Source organism: Anomaloglossus baeobatrachus, chromosome 1, assembly GCF_048569485.1.
Source record: "Anomaloglossus baeobatrachus isolate aAnoBae1 chromosome 1, aAnoBae1.hap1, whole genome shotgun sequence".
In the NCBI taxonomy this organism is placed as follows: domain Eukaryota; kingdom Metazoa; phylum Chordata; class Amphibia; order Anura; family Aromobatidae; genus Anomaloglossus; species Anomaloglossus baeobatrachus.
In genome coordinates this window covers 337,472,640-337,492,590 of record NC_134353.1, presented here as the reverse complement: position 1 = coordinate 337,492,590, position 19,951 = coordinate 337,472,640, and the positions used below count along the sequence as shown (strand labels likewise).

At 45.6% G+C, this 19,951-nt stretch overlaps 1 protein-coding gene across 2 annotated transcripts in view; it reads right to left on the bottom strand.

Moving 5' to 3' along the window:
- LOC142292385 (protein regulator of cytokinesis 1-like) overlaps window positions 1–19,951 on the bottom strand; it is a 135,256-nt gene that overhangs the window by 23,550 nt on the left and 91,755 nt on the right. For both annotated transcript variants that reach the window (XM_075337732.1, XM_075337722.1), the window contains exons 6-11: window positions 18,867–19,016; window positions 17,708–17,855; window positions 8,771–8,907; window positions 2,351–2,446; window positions 2,127–2,273; window positions 1,932–2,027 (exon numbers count right to left, since the gene is read on the bottom strand). In XM_075337732.1, coding sequence (XP_075193847.1) covers window positions 1,932–2,027; window positions 2,127–2,273; window positions 2,351–2,446; window positions 8,771–8,907; window positions 17,708–17,855; window positions 18,867–19,016 — 774 coding nt within the window. The remainder of the gene's footprint in view (window positions 1–1,931; window positions 2,028–2,126; window positions 2,274–2,350; window positions 2,447–8,770; window positions 8,908–17,707; window positions 17,856–18,866; window positions 19,017–19,951) is intronic.

The window sequence follows — 19,951 nt, the reverse complement described above, 5'->3', positions numbered from 1 at the left end:
CGGAAGTCCCCGGCGCACCACAAATCCCAGCCGCGACGCAGTAAACACTGACCCCAGCGGCCGGATCGGCCGATCGTACTAAGTCTCCTCACTCAGCAGAGCTGTAGTGAGTAACGGCACAAGCGCAGCAGCGCTGTTTACCCCGGCGCACTAACACACCCAGCAATGCTGCAGTGTGCGTGCGGTAAGCACGGGGACACGGAGTACCTTAATGAAGCAGGGTCCTGTCCCTGAGGAAACTCCGCTCCGTATCCAGCAGATCCTCCAGGGGCTGTGGATGGAGCACGGTCTCAGTGCCCGGAGACCGGTCAAGTCCCACTTCACCCAGAGCCCTAATGGGGATGGGGAAGGAATCCGCATGTGGGCTCCAGCCTCCGTACCCGCAATGGGTACCTCAACCTTAACATACACCGCCGACCGCAAGTGGGGTGAGAAGGGAGCATGCTGGGGGCCCCCGTATGGGCCCTCTTTTCTTCCATCCGACATAGTCAGCAGCTGCTGCTGACTAAACAGTGGAGCTATGCGTGCATGTCTGACCTCCTTCGCACAAAGCATAAAACTGAGGAGCCCGTGATCCCACGGGGGGGTGTATAGCCAGAAGGGGAGGGGCCTTACACTTTTAAGTGTAATACTTTGTGTGGCCTCCGGAGGCAGTAGCTATACACCCAATTGTCTGGGTCTCCCAATTAGGAGCGACAAAGAAAGTTATGTTTTAGTCCCTGCTATTATCCACCCTTCAAACAATAGTACCCAGAGTCGGCGCGTGTGCAGGTTGAGTTCTCTGCTCAAGGTCTCATTTGCGCACGCACCGCTTCAGGTCCATTGATTTCCCAGCAGCGGACGTAAAGAAAATGGCGCCTGCGCAGATGAGATCTCTGCTAGTCATTGAGCCGATAGCTCAATCTGCACATGCGTCAACTACAAGTGCCATTTCTTTGAAGCTCGTACCACCAGTTTCTGGATGCTCCTGCCTCTCAGTACTGACAGCGACCCATCCGGGACAGCCGCCGCACCATAGCCCTACTCCAGCACCACCCCTGCCTCCAGTGACCTTGCTCCACCACTGCTGTAACTTTGTTTCCTACCTCTGAATAAGTCTTTTGGAATATACGTATTCTTGTTTAACAGTTTTCAAGATGACTCGGTGTTGACATTTTCAAAGGACCCGTAACGTTTTCATTTTTTAATTGATGAAGCTGAGTGATGGCTTATTTTTTTGCGAGGAGGCAACCTGATATTAATACTAGTTTAGGGGAGACATAATGTTTGATGGTTTCTTATTGCATTTCTCTGCATTGTTGAAGCAGCCAAAAAAAATTGCAATATTGAAAATGTTTTTCTTCTTTACGGTGTTTACTGATCTTTTTCATTCCCATTTTATTTTGAAAGATGTGACTTCTATAGACAGTGATATCAGATTGGTATTATGGCATCAAAGTATGATAGTAATAAGCAAAAATCACTGTCTTCTATTAAGGAAGGTGTTAAACAATAAATCTTTTCTAATGAAACATTGTTTATAAATGTTTTGTTTCGACATGATAAAAATGATTAGGTTGCAAAACGTTTGTAAAAATTGCCAGCTTTGCAGTTTACTTATTAAAAATCCTCTCCATTCTCAAGAACCGAGGGACTCGAGCAGTTACCAGTGCAACATTTTCTGGGATTAAATAGTAGTCACTTATGAGTGAGTTTTGGCTTGGTCCATTAGGAAGGCAGTTTACACTGCCGAAACGCATTGTCCATAGTTTCGTGTGTCCTGCATATATTAATTGTCTCCAGCTCTATACATTTTTAACTTTTTTTCAATAAATTTGCCAAAAAAATGTGCTGCTATCTGGACTTCCCAAGTGTTTACTGGATTCATTCCTATTTTCTTCAGTAGTCACTTATTTACATTTCATAGCAAGTTTATAATTTAATAAACTTGCCTTTCTAGTTTTGCTACTTGGAGTACCCTGTGAATACGCAGCAGCCGGCCTCTTGATCGGCGTTTTAAAAGGTGTAGTTTCTTCCTTCTTTTGCGTCTGTAAGAAATATGAAATTAATCGCTGCAATGTATGTCTGCATGTGAAGAGTGCAGATTTCTGGTAAAGGTAAGGCAGCGGATTCTGCAGAGAACTCACCCGATCTTGTTTCTCACGTTCCTTCTGCTGCTTCAACATCTCCCACTGATTTGCAACATGATCCATAAATTTGCTACCTTTAATCAACAATGGACAACCTTGTTCAAGCTCCCACGAGTCAATCCGCGACTTCAGCTCTTCCTCTAGCTAAAAGGACAAAACAATAGAAGGACTTTTCTTCTTGCCTCTCAGATATACCACACTGTGCGAGAGGTGCCATTTACCTTACTTAACAACTTCTGAAGTTTTGCACGTTCTTTCTCCTCCTTAAGCAGCGATCCTCCACGGTTTAACAATCTGTTGGGATCCAATGCCTTTTTCTGGAAGGGAAGGATGCACATAACAGAGGTTGGGTCTTTTTTCCAGCTGTTCACAAGTCCACATACACAAAGGGAAGTTTTTGTATCATCTCAGTCTGTTCTAGAGAAGCAGAAGCAGCTCAGCGGAATCATATGCTTTTCTGTTGGGGAAGAAGGGAATTTTGTTTACTTACCGTAAATTCCTTTTCTTCTAGCTCCTATTGGGAGACCCAGACAATTGGGTGTATAGCTTCTGCCTCCGGAGGCCACACAAAGTATTACACTTTAAAAAGTGTAACCCCTCCCCTCTGCCTATACACCCTCCCGTGCATCACGGGCTCCTCAGTTTTGGTGCAAAAGCAGGAAGGAGGAAACTTATAAATTGGTCTAAGGTAAATTCAATCCGAAGGATGTTCGGAGAACTGAAAACCATGAACCAAAAGAACAATTCAACATGAACAACATGTGTACACAAAAGAACAACCAGCCAGAAGGGAACAGGGGCGGGTGCTGGGTCTCCCAATAGGAGCTAGAAGAAAAGGAATTTACGGTAAGTAAACAAAATTCCCTTTTTCTTTGTCGCTCCATTGGGAGACCCAGACAATTGGGACGTCCAAAAGCAGTCCCTGGGTGGGTAAAAGAATACCTCGATAAAAAGAGTCGAAAAACGGCCCCCTCTTACAGGTGGGCAACCGCCGCCTGAAGGACTCGCCTACCTAGACTGGCGTCTGCCGAAGCATAGGTATGCACCTGATAGTGTTTCGTGAAAGTGTGCAGACTAGACCAGGTAGCTGCCTGACACACCTGCTGAGCCGTAGCCCGGTGCCGCAATGCCCAGGACGCACCCACGGCTCTGGTAGAATGGGCTTTCAGCCCTGAAGGAATCGGAAGCCCAGAAGAACGGTAGGCTTCAAGAATCGGTTCCTTGATCCACCGAGCCAAGGTTGACTTGGAAGCCTGCGAACCCTTACGCTGGCCAGCGACAAGGACAAAGAGCGCATCTGAACGGCGCAGGGGTGCCGTGCGAGACACGTAGAACCAGAGTGCCCTCACTAGATCTAATGAGTGCAAATCCTTTTCACATTTGTGAATTGGATTAGGGCAAAATGAAGGTAAGGAGATATCCTGATTGAGATGAAAAGGGGATACCACCTTAGGGAGAAATTCCGGGACAGGACGCAGAACCACCTTATCCTGGTGAAAAACCAGGAAGGGGGCTTTGCATGACAGCGCTGCAAGCTCCGACACTCTTCGGAGTGACGTAACTGCCACTAGAAATGCCACCTTCTGCGAAAGACGTGATAAAGAAACATCCCGCAGCGGCTCGAAAGGTCGTTTCTGAAGAGCCGTTAGCACCCTGTTAAGGTCCCAGGGTTCCAGCGGACGCTTGTAAGGTGGGACTATGTGGCAAACTCCCTGCAGGAACGTGCGGACCTGCGGAAGCCTGGCCAGGCGCTTTTGAAAAAACACGGAGAGCGCCGATACTTGTCCCTTGAGAGAGCCGAGTGACAAACCCTTGTCCATTCCGGATTGAAGGAATGAAAGAAAAGTGGGTAAGGCAAACGGCCAGGGAGTAAACCCATTAGAGCACCAGGATAAGAAGATCCGCCAAGATCTGTAATAGATCTTGGCGGACGTTGGTTTCCTGGCCTGTCTCATAGTGGCAATGACATCCTGAGATAATCCTGAAGACGCTAGGAGCCAGGACTCAATGGCCACACAGTCAGGTTGAGGGCCACAGAATTCAGATGGAAAAACGGCCCTTGTGACAGCAAGTCTGGGCGGTCTGGAAGAGCCCACGGTTGACCCACCGTGAGATGCCACAGATCCGGGTACCACGATCGCCTCGACCAATCTGGAGCGACGAGAATGGCGCGACGACAGTCGGACCTGATCTTGCGTAACACTCTGGGCAGCATCGCCAGAGGAGGAAATACATAAGGCAGTCGAAACTGCGACCAATCCTGAACTAATGCGTCCGCCGCCAGAGCTCTGTGATCCTGAGACCGTGCCATGAAGGCCGGGACCTTGTTGTTGTGTCGTGACGCCATGAGGTCGACGTCCGGTGTTCCCCAGCGGCGACAGATCTCTCGAAACACGTCTGGGTGAAGAGACCATTCCCCCGCGTCCATGCCCTGACGACTGAGGAAATCTGCTTCCCAGTTTTCCACGCCCGGGATGTAAACTGCGGAGATCGTGGAGGCTGTGGCTTCCACCCACTGCAGAATCCGCCTGACTTCCTGGAAGGCCTGACGACTGCGCGTGCCTCCCTGATGGTTGATGTATGCGACGGCAGTGGCGTTGTCCGACTGGGCTAGATACACCGCCCTTATCTCCAGAACATTGATCTGAAGGGAGGACTCTACCGGAGTCCAGGTTCCCTGAGCCCTGTGGTGGAGGAAAACCGCTCCCCACCCTGACAGGCTCGCGTCCGTGGTGACCACAGCCCAGGTTGGGGGTAGGAAGGATCTTCCTTGCGATAGAGAATTGGGACGGAGCCACCACTGAAGAGACGTCTTGGTTGCAAGGGACAGAGAGACGTTCCTGTCGAGGGAAGTCGACCTCCTGTCCCATTTGCGGAGAATGTCCCATTGGAGTGGCCGCAGATGGAATTGCGCGAACGGCACTGCCTCCATCGCTGCCACCATCTTCCCCAGGAAGTGCATGAGGCGCCTCAAGGGGTATGACTGACCCCGAAAAAGAGATTGTACCCCTGCCTGCAGGGACAGCTGTTTGTCCAGCGGTAGCTTGACTACCGCTGACTGTGTATGAAACTCCATCCCGAGGTAAGTCAGTGATTGGGTCGGTGTCAACTGGTATTTTGGGAAGTTGATTATCCACCCGAACCGCTGGAGAGTCGCCAGAGCGACTGTAAGGCTGTGTTGACACGCCACCCGAGAAGGTGCCCTGACTAGGAGATCGTCTAGGTAGGGAATCACCGAGTGGCCCTGATAGTGTAGGACCGCCACTACAGATGCCATGACCTTGGTGTACACCCGTGGGGCTGTCGCCAGGCCGAAAGGCAATGCCACGAACTGAAGGTGCTCGTTCCCGATGGCGAAACGCAAGAAGCGTTGATGTTCGGGTGCGATCGGCACGTGGAGATAAGCATCTTTGATGTCGATCGATGCCAGGAAGTCTCCTTGTGACATCGAGGCGATGACCGAGCGGAGAGATTCCATCCGAAACCGTCTGGTGCTCACATGCCTGTTGAGCAGTTTGAGGTCCAGAACGGGACGGAATTCCGGGACCGCTCTGGGCTTCTGGACAGCATCTCTGAAGTTAGAGTGATCGAAAAAAGCACTCCGTGTACGTTTGGGGAACCGAAACTGGTGTTTCTCCTGCTGAGAAGCCGACTCCTCTACAGGTGGAGGCGGGGGAGACAGATCTAACACCTGGTTAATGGACGAGATAAGATCATTTACTAATGCGTCCCCTTCAGGTGTATCAAGATTGAGGGCAACGTCAGGTTCAGAGCCCTGAGCTGCGACGTCTGCCTCGTCCTCCAGAGAGTCCTCGGGCTGGGAACCCGAACAGCGTGAAGAAGTCGGGGAAGATTCCCAGCGAGCCCGCTTAGTCGGTCTGGGACTGAGATCCGGGCAGGAGTCCTCCGCGTGGGACCTAGGGCCCAACCTGGGAGCGCGCTGCGGCGCGGACCGAGAGGGGCCTGGAGGCGACGAGCTAACGGGGACCGGGGCCTGTGTAAGGACCGGTCTGGACTGCAAAGCTTCTAGCAGCTTGGCAGACCATTTGTCCATAGACTGAGCCATGGATTGTGAAAGTGACTCAAAGTTTCTCAGCAAACGCAGCAAACTCTGTCCCTGCCGCCTGGACAGGGGGAGCAGGGGGGTCTACATGAGCCGAGGGGCCCACTAGTGACCGAGGCTCCGGCTGAGCAAGCGAAACAGGGGTCGAGCATTGCTCACAGTGAGGGTAGGTGAAACCCGCAGGCAACATAGCCGCACAAGAGGTACAGGCCGCAAAAAAACCCTGTGCCTTAGCACCTCTGCTCCTTGTGGACGACATGCTGTTGTCTCCTAGGAAAGTGATCACTGAGGGTATATGGGAATGGGTATACAGCCCGACCGAACAGAAATATGTAAATAAATACGTATCTATTCCGGCACCCTAGGGGGGACCAGCACCGGGTGACCGGTGTGGCTTACCGACCGCTAAAAAGCGGAGTGTGTGTCCTCCAGATTCCCTGCCTTAGGTCTCCCAGAGCTGCAGAGCTCTTCTCTGATAATCCTCCACCGGCAGAGTGCCAAAAACATGGCTGCCGGAGCTCTCAGGGGAGGAGTGGAGCCGTGGGCGGTGCTAGAAAAGTGCGGGAATTTGGGGTCCCCACAGTGATCAGTGAGGGGGGAGGAAACATACAGGATGCTCCGGCCCTCACAGCCGACGTCAGGCCGGCCGTCCCGCCCTTACCCCTGACAGGCAGGCCCGGGGGCGGGATTTTTGCTACTAGGCCGCGATGAAGCCGGGGACTAAATTTAAGACCGCGGCCGACAAGCAGGCGCGGAAGTCCGCCGGTCTTCAGAAATCAGCAGCTGCTGCAGCGTCCGGGAATAAGGCGCTCCATGCACAGTCCCCATGGGGACACAGAGTACCTTATAGATGCAGGGCCCGATCCCTGAGGATGAATAGACTCCTGTCCAGCAGATTCCCACAGGGGCTGCGGAGGGAGCCCGGTCCCAGTGAATGGATGACCGGTCAGGATCCCACTTCTCCCAGAGCCACTAAGGGATGGTGAAGGAAAACGGCATGAGGCTCCGGCCTTTGTACCCGCAATGGGTACCTCAACCTTAACAGCACCGCCGACATAGTGGGGTGAGAAGGGAACATGCCGGGGACCCCGTGGGGGTCCTCTTTTCTTCCAACCGATATAACTAATCTGAGAATGCATGAGTGGATGTGTGCCTCCTTCCACACAAAGCATAAAACTGAGGAGCCCGTGATGCATGGGAGGGTGTATAGGCAGAGGGGAGGGGTTACACTTTTAAAGTGTAATACTTTGTGTGGCCTCCGGAGGCAGAAGCTATACACCCAATTGTCTGGGTCTCCCAATGGAGCGACAAAGAAAAAAGACTTGGGGCACCAATCATGAAGGCGTTTTTCCTTTCCAATCGATCAGCTTAGTCTACTTTATAGTAAGAGGCGATCATACAATAAAACATGAGCAATGCGACAGATTTTTGAATGGGATACGTTGGACATATACATAGTCCTCTATACTATACTAATCTCATTTGCAAATGACCTTCAAAGAAATCAGCAAATTGAAGTGACAATTTACAAAATATTATGACAGAACAATCAATAGTGATATCTATAACCCTACAAGAAATATAATAATGGCTGTTAGAGAAACATGTCCCATTGCATCTCACCCTGACCCATGCACAACAATATTCATTACTGGTTGTAAAAAGCCATTATAAGAAACAGTTCAGTACTCGTATAGGTTAGGTTTGGAGAAATTACAAGACTTTTTCATGTATTACTTAAAAGGGAACCTGTCACCACTTTTTTGGCTTATAAGCTGCGGCCACCACCACCGGGCTCTTGCATACAGCATTCTAAAATGCTATATATATAAAAAATGCTATATATAAGAGCCCAGGCCGGGGGTATAACATAAAACACTTTATACTTACCTAACGGTCGTACTGTGGGCCTTATGGGCGTCTCCGTGTTCCGGTGCCTCCTTTCAACCATCTTCGTCCTCTTTCTGAAGCCTGGGTGCATGACGCGTCTACGTCATACACACTCGCCGGTCCTGCTCAGGCGCACTACAATACTTTGATCTGCCCTGCTCAGGACCTGAATGCCGGCGAGTGTGTATGACGTCGAACCTGTCATGCACCGCGGCTAGAGAAGGAGAACAAAGATGGCCAAAAGAGTCGGCGCCGGCACCAAACACCGGAGACGCCCATAAGGTCCACAGCCGACCGTTAGGTAAGTATTATAAAGTGTTTATTATGTTATACCCCCGATGGTGCCCGCAGCTTCTAGGCCAAAAATAAACGGTGACAGGTTCCCTTTAATTCAATCTTGTAAAAACAACCGTTGCAGACAGTCACTGTTCATGAAGGGAATGTTTATAGTTCTATAAGAAATGATCATTGGGCAAAGACAATGATTTTTTTTTTTTTTTTTTACATATAGTCACGTGTAGGATATTAAGACACTTTTGGAAATTACCATGATTGGCTACACAGTGACTACTTGTGTGATAGAAGCATCGATATGAATGCAAGGAGCAGGAAAAATAGGGAAAAATAAGTCAGTGTAGTACTAGTCCTAAAAATAAAGAAAGTGAATGGTATCAAATATATAGATCACCTCTAATATTACAAACTGCGTCCAGCTGGATTCCCATTTTGCCACAGCATCCAGAATTAACTTGCATTTGTCATACAGCGCTTTCATTCTGATAACCTCTTCATCGTGCTGGCTTAACAGATCCTCTGTATAATCATCTGCAACACAAAAAAGCCAGAAAGTAGGTTAGTCTATCAGGACACACTTATTTTAAGGCAGATTTATCAGCTTAAAAAGGGAATCTCAGCAGGTTTCTGCTATGTAAGCTGAGGACAGCATGCTGTAGGGGTTAAAAAATAAAAACACAACTATGCTTATTTTATCAGGCTCTGTGCTGTTTACTAAAGGCTTACTCACTTGATTGTCATTGCTGTGACTAGGTGGCTTGTCCCAGGTTGTCTGGCACATCCCCTGCTGTGATTGACACCTCACTGTCAATGTACAATCTCTATGGAGAGCCTGGTGTGGTCGGGACAGCTCATGTCTGCTGCTTCGCAAAATCTAAATCCTTAGATTATATCAGAATGGCTGCACCCAGTAATCTAAGTGGCATATTGGTAGATTCAGAATCTCTTTGCTTACATTATGCTGCTCTCAGATGATTTAGCAAAAACCTGCTGACAGATTCTCTTTAACTGGTTGTATAAAGGGGCAGCATATTACAGGTATAGGTCTGTATTAAAATAAATAAAGTGTTATGCCATACTAAAAGCACTGAAAGTATAGCCTAAAGACAGATTGTTTAGGAGCCTGGACAAGAGTGCTCCACCCAAGGCCTAATGTTAACGGGGTTACTGAATGACAGCCTGTGTGGGCAAAAAGTAGCAGCTAGCACCGGGCTCATCAAGTTTTTGAATGAGACTAACCCTTATATTTTAATTAGAAGCCAGATGAACACTATGTATGGCATCCTTTTTTAAAGGAGTCATTGCAAATATTTAACATAGGAAGCTGTATTTGGCCTTGGTTAATTTATTAATTTATAAAAACAGATCCCATGCAGATGTAAAGAAAAAAACAAAAAAACAAAATAAAATGAAAAGGATATAAGGGTGGGGGTGTAGGGCTGCTAGGGGAGGCAGCAGTTGTCGTGCTTACAGGGGCTTCCAGGCCAAAGCGTAGCCGCTCAGTAACCCCTTGTGTCCCGGTCACCACTCCACTCCAGGGATGCTTTCGCAATAGTTCATTCATCTACTGAGACAATAAATCTGACACCGATGAGCTATTAACCAGTGGAACTTTACTAGCAACAAACAAATAGATAGCTTACAGTCGCATTATACGGGCACTGCTTCTGACCCCGACGGGGTTCCCTTTAAGTTCAGCTTCAGAATTCAATTTACCGGCCGACCGCTTTCCTGGCACCTGAAGTTCTTTGAATGATTCTAGGCCCCTCATGCTCCTATCTGAAGTCATAACCTCTCAGGAAGGTTCATAAAGTCTTTTCAGTCCACTCCGTCCCACCCACAGGGATTCAGCTGGTGCTATTAAAGGGGCTTAGTCCGACAACACTCCTCCGCCTGTGCTTCTGGCCAGGACCTACTGTTCTCCTTTAAGAGCCCACTGACCTTCTGTCTCGCAGGGGAATTCGTTGGGTTTTCTATCCAGGAAACCAGACGCCACCCCGACCATCCGGACTCAACCACTCTCTGGGGAAGCCGTTACAGTCTTCCAGCGAGCAGGACCCCACCTGTCCGGTGTCAAAGGTCGACCCTTAGGATCTTTTCTAATCAATGTTTGGGCATGTTGTCTTTCTCCTTCTGAAGACTCTCTCCTGTCCTCCTTCTACAGCTTAACCTATTTATACCATCTCCCCCTCCTTTTATTTAACCCTTTCCTACCTAGGGGTGTCAGGAAAGCTGTCACTGGGCCACTTTGCCACCTGGTGGCCACTCACCATAGTACACCATTCTGACTAATAGATGTAATAAACATTCATGCATGCTGGCCACTTCTCCAGGGGTGACTGAGCCTTGGCAAACGCAGGTCAAAAATGCCCAAAGAATTGACATGCTGCTTCTTTTTTTATGCAACCAAAACTGCAAGGAATAAAGAAGCCCAGCCTTTCTGGATGCTCAGACATTACTCAGGAAGGAAATGCATGCAGTTTAGGACCACAAACTGCACCAAAAATGCATCAAAAACTGCACTGTGCGTTAAGGGCCTGAGGGCACAGACAGATGGAAGTATAACTAAATCACATTGCAATGCTCACACCCTCCTCACCACAGTGTGGCAGCTGGGTAGAGATACGCTGTCACGCTCGGGTCAGGAGAGCTGCCGGCAGTCTGAACATTGCGATGCGATCGTCATCAGAGTTATATGGCTATCCATCTGCACTGCTAAAGGGGATTTGCACTACTCTGACAATAACTTCTCAATCCCCATGTTTGCCCCTGGTTACAATAACACTTATGCTTCTATTATATTGATGGCTGGCGCATACAATATCCCCTATTTCGTCATAGATTGTAATGTTGTGTGCAGGACTCGCTCCTCTTGGTATCTGGTGAATTGTGTTACTCTGTAATCTAATATTGTCCCTTTTGAATTGTAAAGTGCTGAGGAATAGGTTATATTATGATTCCCCCTCTGATACCAGTACTATTCCAGTGGTGTCGGCACTCGCTCTCCTAGAGCTCACATGACATTTTTGCTTTACACGAGCCCTATACTTAAATCAGGGCTGTGGAGTCGGTAAGCCAAACCTTCGACTCCGACTCCTCAATTTCCCTTGCACCGACTCCGACATATATTGCGTATAGTTAGGTGAAAAATGTATTCAAGTGTGTGTGTGTGTGTGTGTGTGTATATATCAATCAGCTCACCGTGTGGAAGCTCAGTCCCGTTTTCGTCCTGGAGCAGGGACAGGCACTGCCACAGGCCCGGTATAGCATAGGAGAAGAAAGGATGTCCAGCTCTATAGGCAAAGAAAACCAAGGTCTTTATTTCATCATGCAGATACAACGAATGGCATGACCAGCACGCTGGTCATGTAATTCGTTGTATCTGCATGATGAAATAAAGACCTTGGTTTTCTTTGCCTGAAGAGCTGGACATCCTTTCTTCTTCTCCTATGAAAAATGTATTGTCGTACATGAACATGTGTATGTGAACATCAGACATTTAATAATTTTATGATACAATAATCAAGATATTTGGATAGAACATAAAATATATTTATTGGAATACAACTTTAGAACACACTGTAATAAATTGTAAATGTGATACACTATGTAATATACAGTAGATTACATATACAGTATATCATATATATATATATATATATATATATATATATATATATATATATATAACATTTAATTACATATTTACAATTTATTACAGTTTGTTCTAAAGTTGTATTCCAATAAATATATTTTATGTTCTATCCAAATATCTTGATTACTGTATCATAAAAATTATTAAATGTCTGATGTTCACATTGTACTACAATACATTTTTCACTTAAATATAAGCATTATACTGAATGTTATTATTTAGTATGTTTTTGTTGAAAACGTTTTTTTGCCACTTACATAGTGTATTACATAGTGTTATATATATATTATATAGTGTTATATATAACACTATGTAATATACTATGCAAGTGGCAAAAAACAGTTTTCAAGAAAAACATAGTAAATTACATTTGTGCAGTCTATGAATTTGTTGTAAGAAATAGAATTGCCTCCATCAGATCCTCCTTCGCAGATGACCTCAAATCTGACCTAATAATTTTAAGGCTAGAGAACAACCTCTCTACAGTAACTTGGGTTGGAGGCAAAGCCGTAACCACATGGCAACATCTCTAACAATTTCCGGGTATAAAGGAATTGCCTCATGCACAGTCAGTTTTGATGAACGGTTGAATTTTTCTATTTCTTTGCGAGCAAGTGAAAAATTTTACTGAAAATCTGGTCAATCTGCTGCTATAGGAGACGGAGTGAAATCTTTTTCTTTCCGGCAACGCTTTGCCTGCTCCATGTCATCCAAATACTTGTCAAAAGTTAAACTCCTCATCTGATGAGGATGAAGATATGGCAGCAGTAGCACTGTCAGACCCAAAGTCCTCTTCTGCCTGGCAGTCCTGTAGCCGCTCATCCTAACTGCTACCTCAGTCAGAGCTTCTTTTCCTTTAGTAAGCTGTTGATCATCAAGCAGTATACGATGACTTGCGTCCACATAAACAGCTGCCAGAAGAATTTTATTTTCCAATAGCTGTGTCTCTCTCCGTTTAATTGAAGCAGAAATGCCATCTGCGATTAAACCTCCTCTTTGGGACAGGCAAAATAGCAAGTTCTTCCACTTCCTTATGAAAATGCCAGGAGTTAAATCCTCATCTTGTAATTTTTTAGTCACAGTAAATAGGTGATAAAGCAATTCCTTCAATTCAGCCACCTGTGTCCATTGACCTTCATTTAGTGTTATTTGAGGGTTCATCATATCTATAAGAAACGAGTTTAGTTCAAGCAATCACTAAGTCATTAAATAAGTGCTGCCTCACCGAGTTGCTTGATCAACAATTGCCCCTTTCCGAGTATGTCTCTTCAAGATGGAATCAATTTTAGGGGTTCTGGCGGCAATAACCAACTTCCTCACTTTTCCAATTAGAATTCCAGCATGTCCGCCCAGTTTCACACATCTGGCTTTTTGCCGGTTTGTCGGATGCGGCGCATGCCAGTACAGTACAATACGATACAGTACAGTGGCAACGCCGCAACTTCCGGGTCACATGACAGCATGTGACCAGCGTTTGTCACGCTGCCACTGTACTGTATGCACTGTACTGGAGTGCGCCGCATCCGCCAAACTGGCGAAAAGCTGGATGTGTGAAACTGGGGTTCCTCTTGCAGACTCTCTCTTCTTGCCAGCTACAGCGTGTGCACAACACAGCGCATGTGATAAATATGAGAGTGTTTTGAAGCAGCTGCAACAAGATCATCTAATTCTAAAGTATCATTTTGCTGTTCTTCTGTTGTAATATCTGTTTGTTCCTCAGTTACATGAACATCACTCTGGCCTTCCATCTCACACATAGTAAATCCTAAATTTTCTTCTGGCTGTTGTTCATTACTCTCATTCATCAGTTTAATTGTACTTATGTTTGAAGCATTGTCCTTTACAATGGCAAGAACCTGTTCTTTTTTGAGTTCGTAATCTTGCAGAACTTTTTCCACTAAGGCCTGGAGAAACTGGCTGGTGTGATGAGCTTTAGTATCTTTTACTGCCAGTGTCTTACTAACAATTTCTTTCTTGTTACAAACATATTGAACATTGATGGCAAAGTAATTCAGTGAAATGCAGTGCTCCGGTCATCCCAGCAAAAGCAATGGGTGAAAAGATAGGACATTCAGACAAAGCGTTTTGTGAGGATCCTCACAAAGAATGAGCAGTCAGTTTGTGGTGTTTTTCTAATCTGCTTTTGCTATTGAAAGCATTATTTATGAGCTCAAAAAACCTTTCAGGTGATGCGTTTTTTTAAAAAGTTGATCTGCTTTTGCAGCTGAAAAAATGTATCCTCATAAAACGCAGCAAAAATGCTGTGTGTGAATGTAGCCTTAGATCAGGAATAGAACAGCCATTTATAGGACATTTCATAACTTTCCCAAATTCCTATGAAAAAAGTTTAATCACACTCTGCATTGCACCACTGTCCACAATTTATTATATATTTTAGGAGTCGGCGTCGGTGCATTTTATACCGACTCCACCAAAATGAGCTCCGACTCAGACTCCACAGCCCTGTACTTAATGAGCGCCGACTTCACTCTCCCCACCTTAAGTCGTGTCAAACCTCAAGAGATCGCTGCGGCTGGCCGCTCACTCCAAAAGCGGGGAGAGTGAAGCTAGCGCTGATTAAGCACAGAGTTGTACTGGTTTTACATAAATATATAAACTCTTTTTAAGATAACTACATGGATTTTTTTTTCTTTTCAGAAAACCATGTTAGTGATGCACACTGCAACATTTAAAACACATTGGGGGTGGTTTAATATAAAAAAAGGGAATCTGTCAGGCAGAGCCAGCTCCAGGTTATTTTGGGCCCTAGGCGAAAGAGTCTCAGTGGGCCCCATCCACACATAGACATGCACAGATACATACACATACAGGCATACGTACACATACTTATTTAAAGAGAAATTCACAAAAACACAGACATAAATCTATACAGTCATATACACTGACATACATAGATACACACAATTATTTTTATATATTTATCCTGTATATATATTTCTAATATTGGGAAGCCGGCAACAGCCTCATTCACCTCCCCGCTTGTCTAACAGACATTGCCGCACATAGAGCACTGACACTGCTGTACATACATCACAAGAGAGGCTGGGGACAAACACATTACTGGGGGAATATATATTACTGAGGAAAGGGGTATACAGCAATGGGGGGCATACAGCTCTAGAGGAGGACAGTGACTCTGAGGTGGGGAGACAAACAGCTGTGAGGTGGGGGGGTGACATGCAGCTCTGAGGGGGTATACAGCACTGGGGTGGGGGAACATACAGCTCTGAGGGGGTATACAGCACCTGGGTGGAGGGGACATACAACTCTGGGGGTATAGTAGTATGCAGCCCCCATATTGTTATGAAGCCCCCATTGTCCTCCATATAGTATTATGTAGCCCCCATATAGCACAATGCAGACCCCATATAGCATTAGGCACCTTCATGTAGTATACAGCCCGCATATAGCACAATGCAGACCCAGATAGCAGTAGGCACCCTCATGTAGTACACAGCACCTATATGGCACAGTGCAGAGCCAGATAGCATTAGGTATCCACATGTAGTACACAACCCTATATAGTACAGTGCAGACCCAGACAGCACAGTGCAGAGCCAGATCACATTAGGCACCCTAATGTAGTATACAGCTTGTATATAGCACAGCCTGTATATAGCACAGTGCAGAGCCAGATAGCAATAGGCACCCTCATGTAGAATACAGCTTGTATATAGCACAGCCTGTATACAGCACAGTGCAGAGCCAGATAGCAATAGGCACCCTCATGTAGCATACAGGTTGTATATAGCACAGCCTGTATATAGCACACTGCAGAGCCAGATAGCAATAGGCACCCTCATGTAGCATACAGCTTGTATATAGCCTATGTACAAGCTGTATGCTACATGAGGGTGCCTATTGCTATCTGGCTCTGCAGTGTGCTATATACAGGCTGTGCTATATAATATAGCACAGCCTGTATACAGCACAGTGCAGAGCCAGATAGCAATAGGCACCCTCATGTAGTATACAGTGATTAATACTCACTTCTCCTCGTTCCCCCGCTGATCCAGTCTCCTCGGAGCGTCCGTTGCTGTTGCTTGCTCTGACCTCTCAGCAGGCGCGCAGTGATGACGTCACCGCACTCTGCTGCAGAGCTGTCAGAGCGCCGACAGTCACAGTGGGGAGAATGATGAGAGGCAGCGCGTCGCTCACCCTCTCATCATTGCTCTCAAATTGTATCAGCACCTGCGATGCTGATATAATTGAAAGCGCAATAGTCGGCGTGGAGAGGTGGGCAGTGACAGCACGGCCACCGGCATTTGACCGGCCCTGCTGTCAGGCACTGGCCCTGCTGTCAGGTGCAATATGTACTCAGAACCACGAGCAGTTCTGGGTACATATTGCTAATCCCTGACTAACCATCCCTGTATACACTAGCATAAATAAAGAGATCTTTAGAAAAAGTATTTCTAAACATTTTTTATCTCATGTAAATGAGTGTGAGGACTAGTCTCAAGGGTGTTATATCCCCCCTCCTAGCATGGTACTACACTTGTTTTGCGCTTCTGAATGCCCGGCACTTCCAGTCATGAGCATTCAACCTCTCTGAAGTCAGGACGCGTACATCCGGCTTCACACTGCGCATAACTAGAAGTGCCAAGCATTCAGAAGCGCGGTCACAGCGAACGCTGGTGAACCTATATTGTATAATATGTCAGTTCAACCCTGTATACATGCTAAGAGGGGTAGCTATTCCGGGGGATATAACACCCTTGGAACTAGTCCCCGCACTCATTAGCATATAATAAAATATCTTTAAAAATACTTTATCTATGCCAGTGTATACAGGGATGGTTAGGCAGGGATTAGCAACATGCACCTAGAACTGCTCGTGGATCTGGGTGCATATTGCACCTGACAGGTTCACTTTAAGTTTGAGAGTATAACATGGAAAAAAAAAGTAATGTGGAAAAGTTCATGGGGTATGAATACTTTTTCGAGGAAATATATGTATATTATGGCTCCTAGAATATGATAATGGGAAAAAAAATATATATATATATATATATATATATATATATATATATATATATATATATATATATATATATATATATATATATATATATATATATATATATATATATATATATATATATATATATATATATATATATATATATATATATATATATATATATATATATATATATATATATATATATATATATATATATATATATATATATATATATATATATATATATATATATATATATATATATAAACATTTTTGTCCAAGAGGATCAAAATGGACAGGTCCTTAAAAAGCACTTGTCAACAGTTGTTGCTCAGAATTTATTCCCATTCCTCCCCTGAGCATTGCTGTTTTTTTCCCCATAGTCCGGCATACAATTTCATAGATATGAACCTTTTACTTTAATGTGAATTTTTGTGGTCTTCACAGGTTTGGTTCACAGGACCATTATATAGGGCACCCTAAAGACGTGTCTCAGAGAATCCCATGAGACCCACACACGACTGATTCTCAATACAAAATAAATGGACATTTTTTACCTAGTGACATGGATTCCTTAAAGGGGGATTAATAAACCTTTTTATTTAGAAGGTAACATTTCTTTTGCCATATTGCTGCTATCCTTGCAGAATTCTAAACCCTTCGTATTTAATAGGGACCAGGTGACTTACCACAATAGTATGGGGCAAATTGCTCTGTTTGCTCAGTGCTATAGAAACATTTATCCCAGTAGTCCTTTAGTTCTTTTCTTATGTTTAGGATCAGCTGCTTCAGATTTGCCATCTTAAGCTCCTCCACTCTTGCTAGTTCACTTTCCCACTAAAATAAGAACAGTAATATGGTCATCATTCTTAACTCTCGACAAGACTGAACCTATAAAAGTATACTTGTTCATACTGGTGATCTTCCTCTACATCAGGGTTCCCCAACTCCAGTCCTCGAGGGCCGCCAACAGGGCAGGTTTTCAGGATTTCCTTAGCATTGCATGGGTGTTGGAATCATCAACTGTGCAGGTGATTAAATTATCACATGTGCAATACTAAGGAAATCCTGAAAACATGCACTGTTGGCGGCCCTCGAGGACTAGAGTTAGGGACCCATGCTCTACATCTTGGAGATTTGAGAGGATCAGCAGTCTGGGTTCTTCGACTAAAGCCTGCTTTAAACGTTGCAATTTCACATACGATATAGAATGCGATTTGCAACGCCCCCATCGTATGTGTGGCACGTTCAATTTTTTGAACGTGCCGCACAAATGATTAACCCCCGTCACACATACTTACCCGTCCATACGACCTTGCTGTGGGCGGCGAACGTCCACTTCCTGGAGTGGGAGGGACGTTCGGCGTCACATCGACGTCACACGTCAGCCGGAAAATAGTAGCGGAGATGAGCGGGACGTAAACATCCCGCCCACCTCCTTCCTTCCGCATTACCGGCCGGGAGCCGCAGGACGCAGTTAAGATCTGTTCATCGTTCCCGGGGTGTCACACACTGCAATGTGTGCTACCCCGGGTACGATTAACAATCTGACGTGCAATTCTAGACAGAAAGGTACGATGTGTATGCGATGAACGTTTTACCGTTCAATCGCAATCGCACGTACCTGTCACACACTGCAATGTACCTTACGATGCCGGATGTGCGTCACTTACGACGTGACCCCGCCGACACATTGCAAGATACATTGCAGCGTGTAAAGCGGGCTTAACACTAATAAGTTGTATATGGCGTAATATGGAAGTGACTAGGACTCAGGAGGGGTTAATAAATATTTCTCTTCCTTCTGGGACCTTCACCTGACAGTCGGTCCAGTTGTAATATGCCTACCATGCTTAGTTCTTCACGAATGGACTGCCCAGACGTCTTTTCACATGCTTGTCTCTCCTCCTGTGTAACTTGCAGCAGATCCCATAATGAAACCACTTTCTCTTTAATGGTGTTTAAAGTGGATAGAAGGGCTTCCTTCCTGAGTTCAAGCTGGAATAGACACACAGAGGCCAATTAACCCTTAGATGAACACTCTTAATTATGAACAAACCTAGTCGGATTAGAAATCTGTAGTTCTTGATCTTGCATGCCATTACTTTAAAGCAGATCTGTCGCCCAACATGCTGCTCTACTATAGGACAGTTTTAGTAGAATGGACCAGTTTCTGTAATAAGACAAGCTATGTAGCTGGCAAACCCACTGACAAAAGGTATGAGTAAAGATCTGAAATTCTGCTTGGCTAGCCTTTAATAAAGGGAACCTCTCCGCTGCCCTAGCCCCCTAAAAAGAAGACACTATTACTCTGCAGATTAATAGGGTTCTGATACTGTGCCTCTGCCGCACTTAGAGCCCCGCTGATAGAAAATTAGCTATGCCTCTTGGAAGCCTCAGGCTTTAGAGCAGGCTGTCAGCCAGTGTGTGTGCTGAGCGGTGACTGAAGGCACGCTGGCACCACCTCTATGACTGAAAGCCAGAAGTGACGGGAGGAATAAAGTTATTTCCTCCCGGCAGCAGGGCTCTAAGTGCAGATGCTACGCAGCTGAAGAATGCTATTAACACCATGTCTGCAGGTTAATAGAGTATTTTTTTACCTTACTAGTTCCATTTAACGAAAAATAACTTTAAACCCTGTGCAAGCACTATGTAACTCAGTGAGTGACTCATTGGGAGTTGTATTTCCCCATGATAACCTTCCCCCTCAACACTCTGTGGGTGTGAGTGACAGTAAGAGTCGTCGTTCTGCCTCCAAGGGAATTCACAATGAAGCTGAGTGTACATTCCCTTCTGCTGTTTGCATGTTCTGCATGGCAGCATTAAAGAGGTATTCTCATCTCAAAGATCTATTCCAATATGTAGTCTGTAATATTAATAGTATTAGTAAATACTTCCAATTAGAAATGTAGTATAATCCTCCTGACCACATA